At 35.2% G+C, this 13459-nt stretch overlaps 1 protein-coding gene across 6 annotated transcripts; it reads right to left on the bottom strand.

Moving 5' to 3' along the window:
• Positions 1–436: 436 nt before the first annotated feature.
• Positions 437–11781, bottom strand: LOC127163409 (GTPase IMAP family member 9). 6 transcript variants are annotated; one of them, XM_051106627.1, is made up of 6 exons: positions 11545–11781; positions 11079–11138; positions 9658–9693; positions 7903–7938; positions 3207–4765; positions 437–3043 (listed from the first exon to the last, which is right to left on the bottom strand). In XM_051106627.1, the coding sequence occupies exons 1-5, from the start codon at positions 11564–11566 to the stop codon at positions 3834–3836; spliced, it is 1086 nt and encodes a 361-aa protein (XP_050962584.1). In that variant the 5' UTR covers positions 11567–11781; the 3' UTR covers positions 437–3043; positions 3207–3833. The 6 variants fall into 6 exon arrangements, with proteins under 6 accessions (XP_050962584.1, XP_050962585.1, XP_050962586.1 ...); XM_051106628.1 differs by having other exon boundaries at positions 11079–11135; XM_051106629.1 differs by lacking the exon at positions 7903–7938.
• Between the last annotated feature and the right edge of the window lie 1678 nt (positions 11782–13459).

The following is a 13459-nucleotide window of genomic DNA, read 5'->3' as shown; positions in this document are numbered from 1 at the left end:
CAAAAGTAAAGTAACGCATTGCTTTCCATAAAGAGTAACTAAGTAACGTAATTAGTTACTTTTCTAGGGAGTAACTCAATATTGTAATGCATTACTTTTAAAAGTAATTTTCCCCAACACTGTTCAGCAATAACATCCAGAACTCAAACAAACAGTTCGTCACAGAGGCACGTAAGTCCTTCAAAGGTATGAAATAGATAATTAACAGTATGAGAAACCAGGGAATCCACAGAGAAAAACAAATAAAAAACAAACAAACAAACAAACAAAAACATTGTAAATAAACAGAAGTTACTTTCACAGCACAGAGCACAGCATCATCTTGACATTTCATTATCCACAAGATCAAGCTGTTGTAACGAGTTGATTAAAAATTCAACAGTTTTTTTTTTGTTTTTTTTGAGACACAATAACTTTATTATGATGCACTTTCAGCTTTACAACTTTGCAGACTATTTACATTCAAGGCAGTTTTCAAAAATCCATAATAGGGGCCCTATTACAGGCAAAATGATATAAAAAATATTAATAATAATAAATTGCATGTTATTTTTATTTACTTAGTACTGCCCTCAATAAGCAATCTCACATAACATATGTTTACATATACTCCATTAAGTGAGTAATAAATGAGTTTATAAAAATGTGTGTTCTGCAAAAATATTTTAGATCAACCCCCCCATTTAGTACTGCCCTTTCTGAAGCTTCATAAAATACTTCGATGTTTCCCAGAAGACAAAATTTACCCAGATCATCCAATTAAAAAAGTTCAACTAACACGAGACCCTTTTAACATTAAATACAGCACATAATCTGTAGTTGAGATTATCCTTGTCATAGTTTGTATGCTGTTGTTCCAGCCATGACATTACAGAAATAGAAACCAATTCTAAAATAGAATCACTGGCCGCATACCACTATAGCAGCTGGTTGGGCAAAAAAAAAAAAATCTATTTAACATAACATGCCTTTAATTATGTGCTAGTTAAGAGAGGGTGTGAGAGTCTCTGTCTGTTTCTCTAGAAAAATTCATTTAAACTCATAATAGCTTCCTGTTTTGAGTATTTTCTCCATTCATCTGGAATCTTACCACTGTCCTCAAATGTTTTGTTGTAGTATTTTTCCAGATTCTTCTGGAATCTACACACAAACCACTTCCAGTGTGGCAGTTCAGAGACATCAGGGGTGATGCTCCACTGAGCATAAACTCCTCCTGCTCTTCTGTATTCTCTATATTTAAACCATTCATCTTGTATATAAAAATGCAGATCACTTGCCACTACATTTGTGCAAATATCAGCACAGAGATTCTGTGTTAAATAATAATTAGCTCCAATAATTCCTCTCACTCTGTGGAAGTCAACACTGTGATCTCCAACATGGTTTTCTATAGCGTTGGTGCAGGTGGCTCCACAGAACACACACTGAACCCAACAGCACTGACAGAAGTGATCAATCAGAAGCTCATCTGGTCTGAACTTATAGTCCAGCTTCAAAAGAAATGTCTCTGTGTTAAATTCACTCCTGATGTCATGCATTATATGAACAAGTTCTTTTTTTATCACATCTTGTAGGAGGTTGAAATCATGAACATCATCATGATTGACTCCACTGAGGTCTTTTTCAGAGAAGATCAGCTCATCTGAGAGCTGCTGTGTGAAACTCTTCAACCACAAACCAGCATCTTCTCTGTTGACTTGAACATGTTCAGTAGATTCATTTGCTGCTTTAATGATCTTCTGCTGCAGGAGTTCAATGTTTTCCTCCACCTTGGGTAAAACACTGACACTGAACTTATCAGTGATGTACTGACTGACTTCATCTCTGATGAAGCTCTTGAAGTGATCTCTGGGATTATAAATGTAGTTCATGTATTTGTCAAAATCCTCCTCTTCTGCCAGTTTCTTCAGGATGTGTTTTTCCAGATTTGATCGGTTTCCATTCAGTGATTCACAGTTTGATCTCATTTCATCTGTCAGATCTCTGGCAGTCTTCTTGTAGACACTCTGTTCAATGGGCTCTTTAAGTTTTTGACAGATGATGTGACCCCAGATGGCAGCTGATGTTGCTCCATTACAGCATTTCTGGAAAATACTATAGTACTCTTTTCTCTTTTTCTTAACATATATCGCAGGATCACTGGCTTCCCTAAATAGTTTGTTTTGGTCATTAATTATTTTGTTTGCTCTCTTACAGATGAAAACAAGTACATCCCTGAAGAATTCATTCTTGAGCTTATATTTAACTCCGTCCTCATGATCTGTTACTCTCTTCTTGATATAATCTGTCAGTTGTTGTATGTAGCTGATGTTGTAGCCCATCTTTGAAATGTTAAATGATTTAATCATTTTGTCTGTCTGCTGAACAACATCTGTGACTAATGATCTTATTTGGATGTCATCCTGTTTTGACAGAGTGTAACCGAGACTGTCTTTACATAATCTAAAAAGCTCTGCATAGAGAAAATATTCTTCCTATCCTTCCAGTGAGTTTCATAGACATTACTGAGGAGGAGTTTCACATCCTTCATTATATCAGTGTCTTTGATTGCAGGAGTGTCTTTGCTGATCTTCTTCACACTCTGTTCCCAAAGCAGGCCAAACTCTTTCTTCAGTTTTCCTTCATCATTTGTTTTGTCTTTGAGTTTTAAAGCAAGTTCTTTACTCTTTTCATAGAGAGTGTTTTCATGATGTGTCCTCTGAGCGTCAATCTTTTTCTTCAGGTGTCGCTGCTGAAGAATCTCATTTAATTTCCTGTTTGTTTCTCTCACAATGTTTTCCTGCAGCTCTTTGATTTTTATTTTAAATGTTTTGCACTGAATCAGTATATCTTTATACTCGTCTTTCTCAAAGATTTGAGACATTGATTTGTTCACTTCTTTACTTATCTCATTCAGTTCTCTTTGAAGATCAGATTCCTTAACCTCATTGATTTCTTCGTTCTCTATTTGGTTGTGTAGTTTGTTCTCAGTTTCCATCATGGCGCTGCAAAGACTCCAAGACCATTTGTTGTACTGTGACATCAGTTCTCTGTAAGCTGTGACCTGTTGGAGTTGAAACCAACACAAATCATTCAGTGTAAGCAAAGACATAGGAAAAACTTAAGACCTTCATTTTCTGAGTTTGGTAGGTTTTCATGGGTAATTAGTATTAGCGGATATTCTTATACTAACATTCTTTGAAAGATCAAAAGTCATAAACACTCACCTGTAGTGAATCATCAGTTTTGTAGGAGATCATAGTAGATCTGTGGTACATCTCTGTCTTCTTTCTTTCATATCCCTCATTCCACTCCACAGGTCCTCTCTTTAGTTCATCTTCAGAAGCTGAGTCTTCTCTAATGTTTACTTCTTCTTTCAGCTTCTTATTTGAATTCTCCGGCTGTTTCTCTGTTTCGATTATTTCATGAATTGTACTTTTCTCTCTCTGATATGGTTCATCAGAAACATGTTTTTCTTTCTCTCTACTTTCATCATCTTTTTTTCTTTGTCTTTCCTCTACTTTCTGTTTCTCCCATTCCCCTTGTTCTCTCCTCATATCTCCACAGATCTTTCTCTCTTTTGCCTCTGTCTCTTTGACCTTTATTTCATATTTTTCTTCTCTCTCACAGATTTCACCTATGTCATAATTTTGTTTTTCTTCTATAATCTTCATCAATCTCTCTTTTTCTGCATCAAATTTTAATTGAAGATCTTCTTTCTCTCGTTTTAGTCTCTCTAATTCTTGTTTCATTCTCTCATTAAATTCATCACAAATCATCTGTTCTTTTCTTTTCTCATCCTCTATTTCTCTTCTCATATTTAGTTTGTCTCTCCCATTCCTCTCGTTCTCTCTTCATCTCCTTACAAATCTCTCTGTCTTTATCTTTTTCTCTTTTATTTGTGCTCTATATTGTTCTTCTCTTTCTGTATATTCATCTTCTCTTTTCTTCCTATCATTCTCGACACTGTTCATCAGTCTGTCTATTTCTGTGTGGTATTCAATCTGAAGTGTTACATTTTCTTGTTTCATTTGCTCAATTTCAGTTGTAAATGTCTCTCGTTCTCTTTTAATCTCTTCTTTATGTTTCTTCATCAGCTCTTCTCTTTCTCTGTTCAGTTGCTCCACTGTCTCCATCAGGAACTTAATTTGTTGTGCTTGTTTTTCTCTTTCCATCTTTCTGAACATTTTACATGAGTAGAAACTCCCACCATTTGCTTTCACCATGGCGTCAATCTTCTCCAGTAGATCAAACACCTGTGTTCGGTCTTCAGTCTGATTATTATTGAACACATGGTATCTGTTTCCACATGCCTCAATTGTATTCATTAAAGCAGAACCAGGTTTTCCCAAACACTGTTCAATGGATTTGTTCTTCAGACCATCTCCTCTGGTGAAGAGCACCATGGTGTACATTAAGGAGTTTTCACCAAATGTTTCTTGGATGATCTTCACTGATTTTGCTTCTTCTGGAGTGAATCGTCCCAGTGGTATCAGTAAGAGAAACACGTGTGGTCCAGGCAGGATCATGGAGATACAGCTGGTGATTTCCCTCTGTATCTCCTCATTAGTAAGTTCAGTATCAAACAGTCCTGGAGTGTCAATCAAAGTAATAAGACGGCCATTGATTTCAGCAGTTTCTCTCTGAGTCTCATTGGTCACTGAATGAAAAGATTCTTCTGCTTTAAATGCATTTCTTCCTAAGATTGTGTTTCCTGTTGCACTTTTCCAAACTCCAGTTTTTCCCAGCAGCACAATCCTCACTTCATCTTTAGTCTCTACTGAACCTAAAAAAAAGTGCATCAGTCTTAAAACGTTTTAAAAGTCTTGTTTTAGAGCAGTAGACAGATCAGGACCAATGAGTGTTTACACTAAAGATATCATGTCTTTTGACCTAATAACTATTTATGTGATCATTTTTTATGTATTACAAACAGGCAGACGCGGGGTTTGGGGCTGGGCATTCATGGACCACTTGCTGAACGTGATCATTTTCTAAAGCGAAAGTGAAAACAAAAATCAGCTCGCATAAGAAAGCGATTGACTATAGATTATGACATGTTGGCATTTTATATTTATATACACAATAATAATCGTTTAAACTGTAATCCTTTCATTTGTTATATGTATATGTACAGTGAAATTTGTTCTGATATTTGTTTTTTACAGATAAATGAGCCAAGGCCAATGAGTATGAGTTTGAAAAAATAATTAATCGTATCATTTTTCTTTTGACAAAAAGTGAAAACGGGTCCTACATGCAGACACGAACACCATACAAAATAAGAAAAATATTGCGCCATTGACTGTAGACAAGGTTTCAATGGGCCCTGTTTCAGCGATCTAAGCATATAGTCTTAAGCACACGATGCAGGTGCACTTGGGGTGTTTTCCTCAAAAAAAACAAAAACATAATTTCTTCACGACTGCAAAAAGAAAGACATGAACATCTTGGATGACAAAGGGATGAGTACATTATCTGTAAATATTTGGTCTGGAAGTGGACTTCTCCTTTAACTAACTGTTCTATTACTGTTTTTCACAAATGCTGAGAAGTTACATGGACATGTAGGCATTACATCCACAAACAAATGGCCAAATCGGTAAGTCCATAAAGTCATACTGCCACAAAGCAGGTAGCCTGTTTCTGTCAGGGATCTCCCCTCCCTGTGAAAAAAACAGCATATGCTGGTAGGTATGTTTGATGCTGGTTTAAGCTGGTCCTTTGCTGGTTTATGCTGGTCATGTTGCTGGTCAAGGACCAGCATAAACCTGCTAAGGACCAGCTTAAACCAGCACCAAATCATACCTGACCAGCATCCCAGCATCAAAACATACCTACCAGCATATGCTGGTTTTTTCACCACGGCTGGCAGTCTTGTCTGTCCTTGTCTTTGTTTAATGTTTTCTTGTTTGTGTTGTGTCTGAGCACATGGCTCTGTCTTTGTTGTCTGCCATGTGCTCCTCTCATCCTGCCTCGGTTCCCATCACCATGCCCCCTTGTTTGGTCCTTGTCTGTCTGATTGATCTCACCTGTTTCTCATGTTCTCTACTCCTTTATATTGTTCTACCTTTCCCTCTTGGTTTGCCAATTCGTTGTTCTACTTTGCTGTGTTGCTAGCTTGTCTACCTATTTGTCGTGATACAGAGTATTCCCTGCCTCTTTGTTTGTGTTTTGTTTTAGTCTTTTGTCTGTCCTGTCCTGTCCAATAGGCTGAGATCCTGGTCTGCTCCCTCATCTGCAATGCAGCTAGACCCGTGCAGTGCCTGTGAGTGCACGTGCGTGGAGTGGCTGAGTCCTGTGTTCCTGTCGGTGCCCCGCTGCTATAACATCTAGCCTCCAGCTGTGCTGCCTTCACAGCCCTCTAGCCCTTTGCCATCCTGGGTTGGACCCAGCAGCCACTCTCTCTCTGCCTATTGTTTGGACTATGTTCCATCTCTTACACCATCCCTTGTTTCCTGTTTTGTCAAACGTGTTAACACTCATTCTGCATTTGAGTCCTCCCTCAGATACCGTGACGGCTTAACCAATCCTGCATTGAGAGAGGTTAGGACCGCCTACCTTATTAACATACAGACACAGAAATACAGAAATAAATAAATGTAGAAATACATAAATAAATGTAGAAACAAATGTAGTATAGCACACAAGGTACAAAAATAGCACAATTAAAAATGACAGAATTGTTTATTTATTTGTGCATATCTGCATTTATGTATTTATTTCAACATTTAATTATTTTTATTTATGTATTTCTACATTTTATGTTTTATTTATTTATTTATTCATTCATTCATTCATACTTAAATAATTTCTCATCCTCCATACTCTAGATGCTGTGTTCTCTATTACTATTATTATTATTATTATTATTTTATTTTTTATTTATTTATTTTGATGTAGTGTCTAATGAATGGTCTATAGCAGACCTGGGCAGACTCAGTCCCGGGGGGCTGGTGTCCCTGCAGAGTTTAGCTCCAACCCTGATTTAACAGGCCTGATCTATAGTGTTTATGAATTGGCTGTGTGGATGATCTGAAACCATTGTTTGATTTTGAATACAGATGAAATGGTGTTGAGGTGAATGTTAAGTTATGTGAATGTGATTTAAATTATTTAAATTTAGTTTGAGGATTTGCCATTGTGTTCAATGTTATGAGAACATGGGTAAAGGATTCAAGAAATATGCCTTAGAAATTGTGAGAAAAAAAATGCAATCTACATTTTGCAAGGCTTGATATTGTCCCCACCACTTTTTTGAACATCTCGTGGCACGGAGGTACCTAATGCTGATGAAACATTCCTTACTGTTAAATAAGGTGCTGACGCTGGAGTTTTTATTTTTATTTTTAATTTTTTTCTGAAATCATGCTTAATGTTCACTGTGGCTCGTTCACACACGAGCGCCTCAATCTATCACTTATGACTATATGCTGCGGAGACTATCTATTCATTCTGGTAAAAAAAAACAAACAAAAAAAAAAAAAACATACACACAAATGTGTCACTCCTTGATATAGGATCACTGATGAACATATTTGATTTTAATAACTCACTTGACAAAAATTCTACCACTAGATTATTTGGAATTACGAATACCTTACGCATGTATGTATTTATTCACTGACATGATTTATTTCTGGGCTAATAACATTGTTATAGTACATGTAAGAATAAAAATATCAAAAATATGTTAAAAACAAGTTTAATGTCATTACATTATGTACACATGATCAGAGCCTGTAACCACAAAACATTTTATCTTGCCACTAAGAGTTCTCCTAAACAGCAGTAAAAGTTTTTAGCTAAGAGTTTTCTCTTAAAACCTATTCACAAAGCTGTTCACAAATTTCACAGACATACACCGACATTCAAAACTATATCACACTTAACCATTACTGAAAATGTACATAATAAACTTACTGTCAGGTTGATGAAACTCTGGACTACTTATACCCACTATAAAACACACAAAAAAACAAATTGTAGTGGTGAATATTACAGTTTTCTTCAACTGCTTACACACATTTTCAAAACTTTGCCTCTATTTTTCAAAACTTTACACACAAATCCAAGAATTACACACAAAATGCAAAATGCCTTACATCTCTTGCAAAATGAAGCACTGCATTCAAAATATCACAAACACATCTCACAAAGCTGCTGAGACAAACTTTTACTAAGGAATAGAGAGAAGTCTTAAGCTAAGAGTAAGGGCGGGGTTGAGGAGTCATTGTCAGACATTTAATCATAGACATATTGTAAAGTGCAATATTATGTTACCATATTCAAATCAAGGTTTAAAAATAAAAATGTTGCCATATTCAATAAATACCATAATGTTTTCATGTAACCTTGTTATGCTATTGCACATTACAATCCTTAGACTCATTAAAATACTTATTGCATTCATAAGGAGGTGGCATTCCGTAGGGTTGCCAAAACCTTGATCTGTGGCTTTGTTGGGTTGTTTCTATTTGTTGGTGAAGTGACTGCGTCCCTGACAAGTTCGACAACAGTCACCTTCATGATTAAAACAATATCGTCAAATGTTTCTAAAATGTTTCTGTTCTGAGGCAGACAGCCGGCAACAGCCATTTTAGGATAGTTTTAGGACTTGAACTTACTGACTTCACTCTCCACTACTCCTAACATTTCACAGATTTAAGAGCTAGTTTTAGTGCTAAAATGCTTTGTGAAATACTCTTAGAACAAAAATTAGGAGTCCTAAATTTAGGATTGACATGCCCATTATTTTTATGATTTTCTCCTGAATCGGTAAGTTATGAGATGGGCTACTTTTAGCCTTAAGATGTTTTGGAAATAGGGGCCCAGAATTTGGTGATGTGTGCGCGCAAACAGCACAGGCTTGAGGTGCAGAGGAACGTATCTAGTATAAATCAGCCTAAATCAGGCTTAAGTATCTAAGATCAAATCCCAACTGTCCTAATATTGCTGTTACTGGCAATCTGCCGCGGAACTTAAAATCTTTGGAAACACTCTGCATTTATTTGCACATTTATTTGCACACATATTCCCAAACAACTTTTTTAAGCTTGGAGGTTATCGCAGCTCCAAATTTTCCTTTGATTGTATCCTTGTTTTCATAAATACGTTGGGCAAGAAGTAACAGCTGTTCTTGCGTCCATTTTGGTTTTCTATGTTTGTGTATCTCACTGTCAGCCATGATTATTCTAATCTGTTAATAAAAAGAGGCTAATTTCATCGACGCCGGTAGCCCAGTGGTTAGTTCACCGACATACAGCTCAACTTCGCTCACGGCGATCTTATTTTGATTCCTGTCTCGAGGTGTTTTGCCAACCATGGCCACTGCTCTTCACCCAATGATTTTGTGTCAGTTCTCTGCTATCCTGAGAGAGATTAAAAGCATAAAAGCCCTTTATAAAACAAAGGCTGTTTATATGCATATCAGCTAATGGTTTATTATATGAAGCACACATGTAAAAGGCGGTCAATCATTTGAACATATACTTGTTTAATTAGTGACACTTAGCCTGCATTTTAAATTCTTTATTTGAACGTGGCATATTATTTGAATAACCATGCCTTTGTATATATCAATAGTTTAACAAATTTATCATTACTGTAAACTGAACAATTACAGTTCAAAACTATATCACACTTAACCATTATTGAAAATGTACATAATAAACTTACTGTCAGGTTGATGAAACTCTGGACTACTTATACCCACTATAAAACACACAAAAAACAAATTGCTAGTGGTGAATATTATAGTTTTCTTCAACTGCTTACACACATTTTCAAAACTTTGCCTCTATTTTTCAAAACTTTACACACAAATCCAAGAATTACACACACAAAATGCAAAATTCCTTACATCTCTTGCATAATGAAGCACTGCAATCAAAATATCACAAACACATCTCAAATGCAAACATTTGTCTTAGGTTGCTAACACCTTTGCCTTAATATTATATTTTTGGATATTTCACATACACACAGTTATTCAAAACCTAAAGCTCTTCTTTCATGAGCTCCTATGTACATTTCTGTACAAGATTGAAAGTAATTGGCAGATCAATGTTGAAAAATTCACAGTAAACAAGAAAGCAAGATTATTTATTTATTTATTTATTTATTATTTACTGTAAGCATTTGTGGTTGTGAATAAAGTATTACACAGTACGAAAGAAAAGAAATAAACTACCAGTCAAAAGTTTTTGAACAGTAAGATACTGTTTTGTAAAGAAGTCTCTTCTGATCAACAAGCCTGCAATTATTTTATGTATTTGACAGCACATACAGTAATTTTGTAAAATTATTTTTACAATTTAAAATAATATATAATTTTTATATTTGAATATATTTTAAAATGTAATTTATTCCTGTGATTTCAAAGCTGAATTTTTATCATCATTACTCCAGTCACATGATCCTTCATAAATCATTATAATATTCTGATTTGCTGCTTTTTTTTTACTTCACTTCAGCTCATGTTTATTATCTGACTGATGAGTCAAGTTTTTCACGGTGAGAAGTGACAAGGGTTAGTACATGATCCGTAAATTTGTTTAGTGAACTTCTCGTTAAAAATAAAAAAACATTCGGTTCTGATGATTTGTGCTACCCTGTCCAATTTGCTACCTCCCATTAAAACAAATTTAACAACGAAAAATGCTACCTATCAGATTATGTTTGCTTACAGCATGATATTATTGTGGTGTGAGGCTTTACTAACGTTTACACCTACACCTACCCCAACCCTTAACCTTACCTTGTGACCAGTATGAATACAATGTTGGTAAAATAATCTGACAGGTAGCATTATTTGTTAGAACGCCAGCACTGACAGAGGTGAGTTAATTCAGAAAAACTAAAACATTTCTGCTTGGCACGTTTTGTTCAAGAAAGCAACAGATATGTCTGTGATTGGCTACTTTGCTCAATGCTGCAAAAACACGTTGGATAGTTTGCCATTCTTTAATTGCTTTTGCTTTTGAGGGTATGTAGCACTGTTTAGTATTCCTCCATGACTTCCATGACCCCACCACCACCAAAAAATAGCAGTAAATCCAGTAGAGGGTTTTTTTTTTTTTTTGTACATAAAGACTTACCCTCAGGAGGTCTGTTTTTGCTCTGTGATCTTTTGTGAGCAGGATTGCTTCCTCCAGCTGCTTCATAAAACAAAAGTTTTAGACTTTTATTTGACTCTGTCATCACAGAAACAGTTGAAAACAACATGATTTATCATGTAGCACTAGTTAAAATGAAAGTGTATGCTGAGAAAACAGATTAGATTTTGTCAGTGTTATTGACTTACGGAAATAAACAATAAAGTTAGTTTATTTTAATATAAATGCAACTTTCAATGAGTTTGTAAGAAATTGTTTGACCAGTCCATATTGATATAATTCTTCAGTATGATGAAGGGATTCTACAGATGAGCTGTTAAAAATTCCTCATATGTTAGGATAATCTAATATCCCTCCAGCAGCTCTAATTTGGTCAACATGTAAACTGTAATTCTACTAACAAATTTCAATGAAAATCTTGAACCATTAAATATTCTGTAATTCTCACCTCTGCCCACTCTCCCAGACATGGTAATATTCTGTTCTCTTTTCTGTCAGTTTCTGTTTGATCACATCTCCTGATGTCTGTCTGTTCATCCTCCTGTAGGAGATTCATCACAGTCCTGTGACACTGTTCATTTCTGCAGAATGTGTCATATGGATCTCCAGTATTGGGTCCACACTAATCAAACCTTCAGGTCAGAGGTGTCAAACGCTGCTCCTGAAGGGCTACAGTCTAACCCTTTAGTTCCAACACACATACCTGAAGTTTTACAATAATCCAGAAGAACTTGATTAGCTGGTTTCAAGTGTGTTTAAAGGTTGAAACAAAATCTCTGCACGGCTGTGGCCCTCCAGGCACTGCAAACCACTAGAATATATTATAATAAACAATGCTGTCTACACTGAATACCACCATCACCATCTGTAAACTTATGCCCTGTTGTATTTCTGATATTCTTCACCCATTTGTGTTACTTCTGACATAAAGCACAATGGACAGTCCACGGTCACTGTGTTGCATCCATTTTAGACAGCCTTAAGTTTTTGTGGCAGGACATGCCCAGGGTGTAGACACATGTAAGTAAGGTTTGTTCCTTTAATGTCCTTTTGAAGCTACCGACAGGCCCTTTATGAACTGTTTTTGACATTTTTAAATAATTATTCTTGTGCCACTGCTGAATCTGACAGAGACAGTATTTTGAGATATTTCAATAATAATAATATTATCATAATAATATTATATTATTATATCTAATATTTATTTACGCTGCATCTAATATTTATATATCATATAACAAACAAAAGATATTTGTAAGGAAATATAATATTTGTATGCTGAGGTTCCAACAGTGTTGGGGAAAGTTACTTTTAAAAGTAATGCATTACAATATTGAGTTACTCCCTAAAAAAGTAACTAATTACGTTACTTAGTTACTTTTTATGGAAAGTAATGTGTTACTTTACTTTTGCGTTACTTTTTAAATCTGGGCAGGGCTTGCTTGTTTGTTTTTAATATAAAAAGTTCTATTTTTGGCAAATGTAAAAGCCTTTTCACACCAAAAGCCTCAGGCTTTGAGAAAAGTAAATTCACGTCTGTATAGTAGACCACAGAAAAAAAGTCAACTCTTCAGCAATGAAAAAAAGGAAAACAAATCTTAGATTATTTTTTTTTTCATTTTGCTTATTAGTATAGTTGAATTGGATCATCGAAGGTCGGCAGCAATGCGGTATGAAATGTATAAAGGATATTTGTATTATTTAACATATTTAATTATTGCAGGTTTGCCTCATTTCTGAGTTGAATTTCACTGTTTTTATTCATTTTGAGGAATACTGAATCTGTTTTTTGTGAGTGAGATGAATTAATTCATGTTCACATTTATTCTAGAACTAACATCTTACACCCGATTTCTCTCAACATGGAGAAATGAGAGCTTTTAATCAATAAATGGGGGGGGAAAAGTAACTGGCATTACTTATTTGAAAAAAGTAACTCAGATATTTTCTTGTCAATTAAAAAGTAATGCATTACTTTACTAGTTACTTGGAAAAAGTAATAATATTACGTAACTTGCGTTATTTGTAATGTGTTACCCCCAACAATGGGTTCCAACATGTTTTCATACATTTCCTTCCAACATGAGAGTCAGTGTTACAAAGTCCAAGAACCTGTTCTAACTACAAATGCAAAAAAGTTCAGTGTACAGATAACGTTGCATAGTTTTGAGTGTGTTTTTTTTTTTTTTTTTTTTTATCAGTACACCTTGATGTCACTGGCATCTATTTTGTGTCTAAACCACATTCCAGGTATCTTTGTTGATCATTATGGTGATGTTTAAAATCACAACTCAGTACAATCATGATGGACCCTGCTTCAAACACACTTAACATCAAAGTACAGCAAATAAAAAAAACACAAA

This window comes from Labeo rohita, chromosome 3 (assembly GCF_022985175.1).
Source record: "Labeo rohita strain BAU-BD-2019 chromosome 3, IGBB_LRoh.1.0, whole genome shotgun sequence".
NCBI lineage: Eukaryota > Metazoa > Chordata > Actinopteri > Cypriniformes > Cyprinidae > Labeo > Labeo rohita.
This window is presented reverse-complemented; position numbering and strand designations above follow the sequence as displayed.